This window comes from Loa loa, assembly GCF_000183805.2.
Source record: "Loa loa unplaced genomic scaffold supercont3.118, whole genome shotgun sequence".
In the NCBI taxonomy this organism is placed as follows: Eukaryota; Metazoa; Nematoda; class Chromadorea; order Rhabditida; family Onchocercidae; genus Loa; species Loa loa.
The window spans coordinates 135,699-146,624 of record NW_018108298.1 but is presented as its reverse complement, the minus strand read 5'-3'; the positions used below and the strand labels follow the sequence as shown (position 1 = coordinate 146,624).

The 10,926-nt window shown below is 32.7% G+C and overlaps 5 protein-coding genes across 5 annotated transcripts in view; 1 reads left to right on the top strand and 4 right to left on the bottom strand.

Moving 5' to 3' along the window:
* LOAG_17718 (hypothetical protein) overlaps positions 1-2,687 on the top strand; it is a gene marked incomplete at its 5' end in the record, with an annotated part of 5,619 nt that extends 2,932 nt beyond the window's left edge. Inside the window, 6 exons of the mRNA XM_020450381.1 lie at positions 344-441; positions 504-661; positions 855-1,080; positions 1,229-1,400; positions 1,785-1,985; positions 2,387-2,687. Coding sequence (XP_020305953.1) covers positions 344-441; positions 504-661; positions 855-1,080; positions 1,229-1,400; positions 1,785-1,985; positions 2,387-2,596 — 1,065 coding nt within the window. The 3' untranslated portion in view covers positions 2,597-2,687. The remainder of the gene's footprint in view (positions 1-343; positions 442-503; positions 662-854; positions 1,081-1,228; positions 1,401-1,784; positions 1,986-2,386) is intronic.
* Positions 2,688-2,842: 155 nt separating this feature from the next.
* On the bottom strand, positions 2,843-4,495 carry LOAG_09194 (BUD32 protein kinase). The gene is made up of 5 exons (XM_003144722.2): positions 4,334-4,495; positions 4,039-4,114; positions 3,761-3,889; positions 3,442-3,594; positions 2,843-3,141 (listed from the first exon to the last, which is right to left on the bottom strand). Exons 1-5 carry the CDS (start codon positions 4,477-4,479, stop codon positions 2,941-2,943), a joined length of 705 nt encoding a protein of 234 aa, XP_003144770.1. The 5' UTR covers positions 4,480-4,495; the 3' UTR covers positions 2,843-2,940.
* Positions 4,496-4,870: 375 nt separating this feature from the next.
* On the bottom strand, positions 4,871-7,573 carry LOAG_09193 (30S ribosomal protein S8e). The gene is made up of 7 exons (XM_020447879.1): positions 7,397-7,573; positions 7,016-7,083; positions 6,544-6,646; positions 6,269-6,433; positions 5,833-6,030; positions 5,500-5,622; positions 4,871-5,241 (listed from the first exon to the last, which is right to left on the bottom strand). Exons 1-7 carry the CDS (start codon positions 7,397-7,399, stop codon positions 5,122-5,124), a joined length of 780 nt encoding a protein of 259 aa, XP_020301934.1. The 5' UTR covers positions 7,400-7,573; the 3' UTR covers positions 4,871-5,121.
* A 1,434-nt stretch (positions 7,574-9,007) lies between these two features.
* LOAG_09192 (hypothetical protein) lies at positions 9,008-10,658 on the bottom strand. Its single transcript, XM_003144720.2, has 3 exons — positions 10,431-10,658; positions 9,591-9,775; positions 9,008-9,312 (listed from the first exon to the last, which is right to left on the bottom strand). Exons 1-3 carry the CDS (start codon positions 10,621-10,623, stop codon positions 9,172-9,174), a joined length of 519 nt encoding a protein of 172 aa, XP_003144768.1. The 5' UTR covers positions 10,624-10,658; the 3' UTR covers positions 9,008-9,171.
* Positions 10,659-10,822: 164 nt separating this feature from the next.
* Positions 10,823-10,926, bottom strand: part of LOAG_09850 (fatty acid oxidation complex) — a gene marked incomplete at its 3' end in the record, with an annotated part of 7,219 nt that continues 7,115 nt past the window's right edge. Inside the window, exon 17 of the mRNA XM_020448029.1 lies at positions 10,823-10,836. Within this exon, the coding sequence (XP_020301792.1) occupies positions 10,823-10,836 (14 nt within the window). The remainder of the gene's footprint in view (positions 10,837-10,926) is intronic.

Here is a 10,926-nt window from a genome sequence, read left to right as displayed (position 1 = left end):
TATTATTATTATTATTATTATTATTATTATTATTATTATTATTATTATTATTATTATTATTATTATTATTATTATTATTATTATTATTATTATTATTATTATTATTATTATTATTATTATTATTATTATTATTATTATTATTATTATTATTATTATTATTATTATTATTATTATTATTATTATTATTATTATTATTATTATTATTATTAATTATTATTATTATTAAATTATTATTGATCATTATTATTATTAATTTTTTAACAGTTGTTTCAGTAAAATTCCAGTTCTTTTTAATTCTTCTCCATGAATCACAAAAAAGCATACTAATTAATTTTAATTATAGATTTTCTTAATGAATGAACAGATCTGTTCAGTGACAGAACCAGAGGAAACGAAGAAACGTGATGTGGTACTTCGTAATGACAAAGGAACAGAACAAAGGTCTGTCTACAAGCTAATTTTTGACTTTAATCAAGGATTTACCTGAGATACTGAGATTTCAGGATTCTTGGTGATGAACTAGTTAGCACCCTTACCAGCCATCAATATATACTGGAATTAATTGGTACCTTACTATTGAATGGAATCGATTTGCCAGTAGATGGACAAACTGCTGCATTTTTGAAGAAATTTGATGAACAAGCCGATAGTGACAACGAATGTTGGCTACTTTCCATTCCTTTGAATTTTAATAGTCTCTTAAATAATTGAATGATAGAATATGTTAATTTAATTAATTTTATTTATAACTACTTTCTAATCAATACATTGAGTCCTCCATATTTCACTATGTTTTTGTTTTACTTCAAAAGAAAAGAAGAAAATCAAAGGTCAAAAAGTTTTTTTCTTTTCAGGTAATTTGCATAAACTATCACCGGATGATATTACTATTCTGTTTCATTGTTTGGATGGGTCACTTTTAGTTGCAAGAAATTTTGATAAGCGTTCAGGCCTGAAAATGCTTATCCAAGGATTGTATGACTTTCCAGTACTTCCAAATTTATGCAAGCAAGCAGTCTTAGCTTGGACAATACGTTCACTGACAATGTATGAAATGGTACGAAAATGTCCATTGAAAAAGTTTGCATTTTTTGATCTTTTTCAAAGTTGGCTACTTTTTTCCTTGTGCTTAATTATTTCTTACTTGTCAAATCTTTATAATTCAAAATATTTCCTCTTCTCTTTTTTTTTTTTGAAAATTCATTAGGAATTTGATGTGATTTTGTAGAAAAACAATCGTTGAATGTCTATCGTCATCAGATAGAAGCGAAAAAAATGACAGATATTGCATCAAACAACTTCAGCTATGCCATCGTGTAGTATGTACGTATTTATGTTGCATAGAGAAGAAATTGTCAACGGAAGCTTTACGTCACTTAGCCAGATCACACATTACTCAGGTTAGTGTGTTATGAAAGCGGAAATTTATTACGTCAGATTTCGTTAAATTTTAAATATAGGAATTGATTTAATTTAAAAAGAGTCATTAGCCGATGTACATGAAAGTGCGACTGTATCACAGGTGTAAGAAACACCTGTTCATTTTGAAAAGACTGATGACGAATTTTTAACTTTTAAACTTCTTGAAATCAATTCTCGTTTTTTTTTTTTTTTTGTTTGACTGAGGATTGCCAAATACTAAATGCTCACTTCTTTCTTACCCTAGTTTTTTCGAAATTCTATGTTTCCTTTTTTTTTTTCGATAAATTCGGAAAAACTATTGAGGGATTCCTAATCTCTGACCTTTGGAATTGAATTTTTCGATTTCCTATTATTCATTTCAGCAAATTACTCTGATCCGTAACGATCCAATGGATGAAAATTTGTACAAATTGGTATCTTGTGAGCAAGCCACCGAAATCATTTCTGATTACAGACGTTTAAAAATTGCGCAAACGTTAGTATCACCAAAGAAACGAAGTAATCCATTCAAGGGTGATAACGAACAGCAGCAAACCACTGCGGAAGAAAAACTAATTCTCTCTGTAAATTACATTTAATAATTCAAACTCAAAATTTTCGAACATTAATTAAAACCAAAGAAAGGACTACTCGAACACTAAACAGTTTATGCACCAAATCAACATAACTAAGTAATGATGTTTAGTACCAACTAAATTAAAAGTAATTTGAGCTATAAAGCTGTATCTTACAGTTATGTGCTATCCTTCTGTCCTTAACGAGTTGAATTAAAAACCTTTCATAAAGTAAATTTTAGTCCATATAAAAGAATAAAAGCATGAAGATCTCTTATTATGGAAATTAGATTTTGTAAGATTAAAGCTGAAGCAAGCCAACATATTAAACTGTAGCTGCTGGGCGCAATCCTATTTTATTCTTGTTACGTATTCTTACAAATCATCTCATTTAGAATGAATAATTGCAGGATGGAGAAACACGATGTTGCGCATGGATTGAAATGTCTTTGGCAATCCTGGAAGCATCTTTGCATGAGGAAAGTGAGCAGTTTGAGAAATTTTTGCCCATACTTTATGAAAATGCGACAATACTTATATCCGGTTCATCCAATGTGCGAGTACGTGAATTTGCTGGACGATTCCTCCGTAAGCTCTCAAATTTTCACCGTTTTCCATGATTTTCCTCAGTGTTTTTTTCCGTAACCAAATTCTCAAACTTGAAAATTTAGCCTTCCACGCCTTTCAAATTGATAAAAGTTTTCAAAACTAGTCCTCGATTTCAAGTATTTTTAAATCTAGAAGATCTAAATTGATTTGATCGGGAATGATATAGTTCCAAGTTACTTCATGTTTTAATATGGATTGCAAGATTTTTAAATTTTTCTAAAATTACAAATGGTAGAAGTAAATGAAGAAGTCAGTCATATTCCACATGATAGCTTTAATATGCATTTTAAGAAAGTATGCCAAATAATTTGTCACGAAAACAAACATAAACTATCTCATCAAAAACAAAATGGAGCTATCCTAACATTTCATGCTTCCTTCCTCGCCTTTCAATTTCCTTAAGTTTCTTATTAACTGCATCACATTGCTTCCTGTTGAATAATTCATATCCTTTCATAATACTACCGAAGAAGAATTCTGCTTCAGCATGCGTACTTGAGACAGCTCGTTCCAATACATACAAATCGACACCTTTACTTTCCACTGTTGCATTACCCTGTATAAAATTACTAAATCATTAAATGGAACTTCATGGACTTGGTCCGTTTTAAAATTTCGTTGAAAATTTCTACAGCACTCGATCATATTCAGTCTAATTTGGCATTTTCAAATTAAAGAAATATGAATCTCGCTTTTGAAATATTGAAAAGTTCAGCCATCTTGACAACTCTGACACAGTTGAATAATTAACTTAAATTTTATCTAATTTTGTAACTTCTGTTTATAATGAGGTGCTGAATAAATAATCTGACAAGCGTATTTTGCATATATCAGAAATATCAGGGAATAATTTTACCTCAGCAAGACCAAAATCGATGAAAACAATTGTTTTAGGGTTTCCATTTCGAAGAAGAACATTAGAGGTTGTCAAATCACCATGCGTGATACCACTAAAGTGTAGTTTTGCTATAATTTGACCTAATCGAATACCAAAATCAGTAATTATTTCCTAAAAAATGCCATTATTTATTGCCATTCCTTACTTGAAATAACTAAAGAATGACGTTTAGAACCAAACAGCTGAAAATACAAAAATCAGTCAAGGTGGGAAAAAATGAAGGCAACAAGAGAAAATTTTCTTATTAATTTCAGAAATGAAAGCAAATTCCACATACTTCAAAGTTCCTGCTATTCTTTAAGTCCTCAAGAAATTGTCGAGCAGTGGTACCGCTGGGGATCTCTTCCATAATAAAAGAATTCCGATCAATATTTACAAAGTATACCGTAGGTACATCAATTCCCATCTAAGCGGAATCCAATTTTATTCAAGTACGAAAAAATAGCTCATTGACTTTAAGCTGACATAAAGCACCTCAACGTTTTATCATATCCAATAAAAAGAAATATATCTGATATTATTTCCAGAACATTAATACAAAGATTTGCAACTAACCGTTTTACACTTAAGCAAAGCATTCAGTTCAGCTTTCACACGTTCCTTTGTCAAAATTAAATCCAACGACGGATGCCTAAAACAATATTATCTAATTCAAAATTTCGATTTTTAAGTTCGTCAGGAATGTTACTCATATTTCGAAAGTAAAAGCAAATTTTCCAGATTAAGCTCAATTTTTTCACCGGAAGCTCTCCTCAAACAAAAATTTGTCTGACAAAAAGTTGAAACGATTGAAATTCTTGTAAAAAAAATTGATAGCTTCACAAAGAGATTTTTCCTTCTCCCTTCATACCTGTAAGTTTTGGCGAATCGTTCCTTGATGACTGCTTTCCGGCCAAAATAAGCACATCGATACAGATAAGCCTCAGCTCCCTGCTTGAATGGTTTGAGATCCTTTGAAAGCCATACTGAATCCACAGTTTCAGCTGTTTTCTCCATCAAAAATTACCTGACATATAATTCACGATATCTTGAAAAGTATTTTCTAATTAAAAATTATGCCATCGAAAACATAAATAACCCTAACGCTTAGAAACCATATAAAGTTATCGACTGATTTCCTGATTTAAGACACTGTCTGAAACTACTGAGACCGCAGTAAGCCCTGAAAAAAGAGACATCCAAAAGTTAATTCTATTTGAACTTTCTTCTTGGACCACTGATTAGTAGAACAATACCAACTTCTCCATCCTAACAGGAAGCCTTCATTATAAAGTACAATTTTGACTATTAATAGTAATCGAGAGGAATTGGAAATACTTGTTTACACCGTATGGGCGACACTTATTTTAAAACTTAGTATCAAACAAACCTGGAGCTACAATCACATGCTTTACTAAAATCCAATTCTACACAAAACATACATCGGATATTTCCGAAGTTTTATATAATCATAGCCAAAATATGCCATTTGATAACATATTTGTTGTTATAATCGATGAACACCTTCCATTTAATATTCGAACTGACAGATCAAAGAATTTTAGTTTCATCCAAAAGTAAACAATCAAGGATTCAAAGTGACAAAAACGAACGGATAGAAAACTTGAATTTAAATGATTTTATTTCATTGCATAAGAATTACAACAGCAGTACGGCATTAATACAACCGTCATTTTCAGGATGATTTGTTACTTGAGCATATTTTGCCCACACTACTTTACCACCTTGAGTTACCATACCAAGTTCCGATATATTTACCTGGAATTCATCATTCATGATAATTAAACAGCTTTCTATACAGATATTCAAAAGAATGTTGCATATTAAATAATTAATCAAAGCCTCCAATACATAAGTGTTTGAAATAAATTTTCACTCAAAAGTTAATCTCGATCATACGACCTGAAAACACGACTACTTTAACAAGCAAACAAATGCCAATCAGAAGATGGCAAATGTAAAAGCAAAATGAAAGTAAAAAGTTCATTTAATTGGTGGAAAAATATTAGTTCTCACTTCAATGATCGTTCCCTTTGTAATAACTCCCAACGACGTATACAGCGAGGAAGACGGATTTTTCTTCACCCCAACAATAGGTAATTGAAACGTCGTTTGCAACTCGGGGTGTGTTACATGGGCCTACAAAAAATCATATTTACATTTAAATAGTAATGTAATAGTATTTTTAGTTGAGAACAAAAAAAAAAATCAATATCACAATTCCTTTTTCTTGAGGCTTATCCTTAACAGCCTTCAAATGAGCAATTTTTTTTTACATAATAGAAAACTGGATGAGAAAACTTGCAGTAAGGAGACAGATTCAAATTTTGCATGATAAGGAAAGTTTACTTTTTTAAATCGTAAACCCATTGGTCGAATGAATCGTTCAAATTTCGCTGGCTTCCTCGTGAATGATTCACCAACAAAAGTAACTTTTGTAACCATACGTTTCCAACCTTTTCGACGAGTTTTACCAGTTTTCACTACTTTGAAAGCCTCCGCATCACTCACTGCCTTGACTGTTGGTATGGGTACTTGGTATTTACCCTGGAAAGCAATCAATTTCTCAGATACGCTTTAAAACAGCGAAGCCTCAATCGATTTGTTACGAAGCTTTCAAGATTTCAGTAGACAATCAGAAAATAAACATACATTTTAGCATTGGTTCAACAGATAATGGAAGATCATCAAAAGCAAAATCTCTGTAAACTTTGCAAATGTTATCTTCTAAGCTATAATCAAACAGCTGACATGAGAAATACATCCAATGGAAATATCCACTTACCGCTTTTTCTTTTCGTTTCTGTTTGATCATTGATGACAATACCTTACCGGTCGTTTGCTGTTGCCTATCCAATAGATATGCTGGTACTACACCTCTGTCAGGCTCTTCACTTGTTCCTGTTTGCTTTTTCTCTTCATGCTGCCGCAGCAACCGTCGCATCTCTACCTAAAGCAGATATTGATTCGCATGCAGAAATCTGAATCTGAAATATCAAAGTCAGTTTAAAAAACCCGACAGCGTTAAACTCAGAACTTGACAGTGATGCACAAACAAACCTTTTCAGCATACCGTTTTTTGTGATACAATTTAGCCTTGCGACCACGGATTTTCCTTGCATATTGAGAACGTTCATGTCCAGCTCGAGCATTACGTTTTCTTCTGCAATGAGTAGAAAAATGCGATAATGTGCTCATATCAGAGAGAAATCGAAAAACTTATAAAATACTTCAACCATTCATCCATAAATTCGCAAAAATTTCCAGTGTTGTCTCATCATAATAAGGACAACAATTTCATACGGTCATCAGTGTTTTTATCGACAGTTATATTTTTATATGCGCAAAGGATGTTCACGTCAAATAACTTGAATGACATCAGTGCGTTAAATGTTAAGGTAGGCTCCAGCTGGTTTTAAAGATTTAGGCAAATGTAATATGCAACTAGAACAGAGAAGATCTGTAAGTATCCATAGCTAAACTCGAAATATTGGGAACTGTAAATAAACAGTGATATATTCAACTTCCTCACAATCTTTCCTCATAATCCAATCGACGTCCATGACGTTTACGATGAAGTTCAATATGCTCGTTTTGAGGCTGCAAAGGAAATGGCATAAAAGTCTAGTTCAGCAATTTGTATAAGGAGAAATTTTTATTTTTATAACTGCTTAAATTAATATCGTATCAGATAAATCATCGATTACTCTGATAAGTATAATAAGAGATGCATGCTCCAGCTGTAGAAACAGCAGGAACACGTTTTACCTGTACAGTATCAACATCTGAAGTGTATAGCATGCCTAAGAAACGTATTCGAAAAATGTATATTTCAGACCTAGCATTTCACAGAGCCCATTAACTCCATAACAGTAAACAATTAAACAAAATTTCAAAACTTAAAACGACCCACCATGTTGGATAAAAACTGCAATCACACACCAAACAACTCTTAAACAAACCTGAAAAAAAAGTATAAATTCACAAACAAATTACCAAAAGCAAGTAATTGGAGTCGGATGGTGCTTGTTTCTCTAAAATTTACAGTAAAATATCAAAGCATTAATACTAGTACTATTATCAAAACGTAAATTAGCATCACTGTTTGTATATTTCATAAATTATGAGCGAATAATTGGGAATGAACTCCTAACATTTCGGTACAAGCCACTTTCCGCACAGCTGCTGCTGCCGAGAACAAGAAAAACCAATCGATAGAAACTAGAAATACTTGATTATACTACTTCTCTACTCGCCATCCTTATCCATCTCAAAAAACCATACCCAACAACTTACATATCTGATATTATGAAATTCCAGCCAAATATATCGACAAATTTTAAGAGTTATTCAAAAAAAAAAATTGTGCAGCGGAAATGACAGTTCATAAATTAGTGCAGCACAGATACTTTAATTGAATGTTTTACTGAAACCGTTTACACTTCGATAACACAGGAATATTCAAATCACACTGGCGTTCTGACAGAAAAAAGAGTACACACTTAATAAATCTAACTAATTGGTATCACAATGGTATCCTTTATCTTTTAACTTGTAGGAAAAAGTTACACTTGTGCGTCTTTTCATCTTTCTACATGTACCCGAAAAATTGACCCAACAACTACATTATAACTAGCTGGCGAAAGACTTAAAAAGAAATTAAAACAAAACCTAAAGTGTCTTGAAATTTCTGCAAGTTTATTGATTACCTAAAATTATTCCTTCCAAGGGAATATTCAATTGCAGTTGCTCAATTTATTTGGTCTCTTTTTCCTCCTATTTCTCGATAAGCAGAATTCAACAATGATTTTCGAATCTTATTCAAAAGAATGCTAAAATACCGGAATTCTAAATCAAAATATTCTCAAAACACAGGAAATCTGATTGAAAGCACTCCCACAGAACCGGAATTTTATAATTGAAGCAGTTGAAAAGACTTGGCTCTTCGCCGTATGGTAATTGAAAAAATTCACCTAGCAAGAATTGAAACATTCGCCCTTCATTCACCCTCACAGCAATCGAATTTCAATAAAAACTATTCCTCTTCTCTCTTTTTTTCGGCAACAGGCATCAGCTGAATATTATACAAAAATTACCTAACTGCAAAAATCTCAAACAAAAATACTCGCTTTCGTCTTTTCCTATATCTTCTAATGAAGTGATCCGAAAACACTAAATTCCGACAAAAAATCTCGCATTCATTTGAAAGAAGAAGTTGCACCGTTAGGAAATAAAGTTGAAAATCCTCCCCCTATTAATCTCTATCCCAAGGAACAGTCTAAAACCACTGTCGAACAAAACGGAAACCACTTCCCAAAAAACTTGACAACATATAGTCTCTAATGTCAACTAACGAGATCTGATCACTTACTATATTCCAACCTACACCGAAATAAGATTAAGATATTCACCGATCAGCATAAAATCTTTACCACAATCTTTGTCCCTCTTATTTACTTCAATGATGCCTTCCAGAAATCCACTTCATTGTTCGGATAGATCCACGAACTACCCTAAATTCCTGAAACTATTTTCTATAAATCTTCCCTTAGTCCTGACTCTTAGTGAGGGTTCCCCAGAGAAAACGATCACAGAAATATTAAAAAAGACGGACAACGAAGACGAAAAAGGAAGCATTTTCAAAAGAAAGTGATCACAAACACCAGTCTGCAGGCAACGAAAGCATTATTATGAGCGGAAGATCTTTTTATAAGGAAACTCCGTCGGCGAATGACGTCGTTTACGCCGCCGATGAACTTGACGCGAAAGAAAAGTGTTTAGTTCGGTATCACGCTGAGGACAGGCGACATTAGTAGGAATACACAACGCCTGAAATTAGTCTAACTTAATGAAATTCTTTTTCGTTAATACAGGCGTGGAATCCGTAACAATCCCTCTGTTTCAGAGAGCATAAAATTTTTTTTTTCACAGAGCATGAACAAATTATAACCTTATACACTAACTCATCCTATAAAAAATTGTACAATAAAAACAGTACAATTATGCTACGTATCAAAACACCTTTTTTTTTTTTCTATAAAAAGATAATAAAAATGAGTATTCTGAAAGGTATATCAGACAACGAATGACAAGGAAAAATTGTCGACCTGTTGAAAGAATGAAACTGCTGGACTATCAGTTTGTTCCGGAGTTGGACTCCGCGAAGAATACCCGTATTCCGCAGCACACACAATTTTCGATAACAATTTCCAGACGTCATCAACAGAAACTCCATTATAACGACGTAAGGCATAAATTTCACGCGCAAGAGTTTGCCTACCCGCTATAAAACCTGAAAATAAATGCCTTAGATCAATTAGTCCTTCATATTTGAAATAATGGAAACTGGTCCTACCAATTTATTTCATACCGCACGTGTTATAATACTGTGAATGAATGTCGAACATATGACGCTTGGTACACAAGAGTTGTGACATTCCACTGGCAGTCGATAATTATTAAACTAATTTACATGAGGTCCCATTTTTTGGCTGTGAACCGACGATTAAGTATGCTGTTTTTTACCGTTGATGGAATCACCTTTACTGCTCCGAACAGAAAGTAGAATATGTTGGCGTATTTCGCAGCACCTTAAGCTATAATGTTCTCATGCAACACTGACACTACCGATCAGTTGAAAAAGGGTTTCAAAAATAGAAGTATAAACTTTCAAATAATTTAATCCAATGGCAAACCAATTTCCTACTCCTTTTTAAAATCTGCTTTCAGAAATTTTACAATTAGAAACATTAAAACAAATATTAAAAAAACAGTCTACGAAACCAATCAAAAGATGGTTTTTGTTGGTTCCATAGATCAAAAAAGCCAGCCAAAACCAGTTCTTTCCACTAAACTACCACTTAACATCATGTCTACCTTGCAGCTGTGTTAAAGTCTAATATACTGATAATCTCGAATCTTGATTTTCAGAAAAAATGATAAAATACCTCGATCATAAGCTTTTTTCTTATGTTCAATACCACTTTTGTAAAGCTGAGTCGTGGATGCAGCAGCTGTTTGCATTGCCTTCCATGATGGATTTCGATACAAGAGTGTTACCGATTGGGCACAACTCTCAAAATCGTTCCACAATAAATCATCACCTTCATCATCGGAACGTTTACCACCGCCTTCACTCATTGAGCACCCTAACCTTTATCACCGAAAGTCTGCAATGATGTAGGCTTATTGTTTTTTCTGGATGAATCAATTTTCAGGTTTTGAATTATCGAAGACGTGAATCGGAAAAGCACCACTCTTAGAACATGACTGTATCATTTATGTCTACAGATAAGACAAACAAATAAACCGGAAAGCTTTCTAATCTTTAAGTGTTCAACTATAACTGTAATCCTTAAATTCATAACTGGTAAGCCTAAGACCAATAATATATATATATATATATATATATAACAATAATATATATATATATATATATATATA

Excerpts from the sequence above, each read along its gene's own strand:
- LOAG_09194 (XM_003144722.2), bottom strand. The coding sequence starts at position 4,479 with ATGGAGAAAACAGCTGAAACTGTGGATTCAGTATGGCTTTCAAAGGAT. Across the intron at positions 3,890-4,038 it reads CTTTGCTTAAGTGTAAAACG|ATGGGAATTGATGTACCTAC; the intron begins GTTAGTTGCAAA and ends GATTCCGCTTAG. Across the intron at positions 3,142-3,441 it reads TCGATTTTGGTCTTGCTGAG|GGTAATGCAACAGTGGAAAG; the intron begins GTAAAATTATTC and ends AATTTTATACAG.
- LOAG_09193 (XM_020447879.1), bottom strand. Across the intron at positions 6,647-7,015 it reads TTGGATTATGAGGAAAGATT|AAGAAAACGTAATGCTCGAG; the intron begins GTGAGGAAGTTG and ends TACTCATTGCAG. Across the intron at positions 6,434-6,543 it reads AAAAACGGTATGCTGAAAAG|GTAGAGATGCGACGGTTGCT; the intron begins GTTTGTTTGTGC and ends TATCTGCTTTAG.
- LOAG_09192 (XM_003144720.2), bottom strand. The coding sequence starts at position 10,623 with ATGAGTGAAGGCGGTGGTAAACGTTCCGATGATGAAGGTGATGATTTA. Across the intron at positions 9,776-10,430 it reads GAAAAAAGCTTATGATCGAG|GTTTTATAGCGGGTAGGCAA; the intron begins GTATTTTATCAT and ends ATTTATTTTCAG. Across the intron at positions 9,313-9,590 it reads CAGTTTCATTCTTTCAACAG|GCGTTGTGTATTCCTACTAA; the intron begins GTCGACAATTTT and ends GACTAATTTCAG.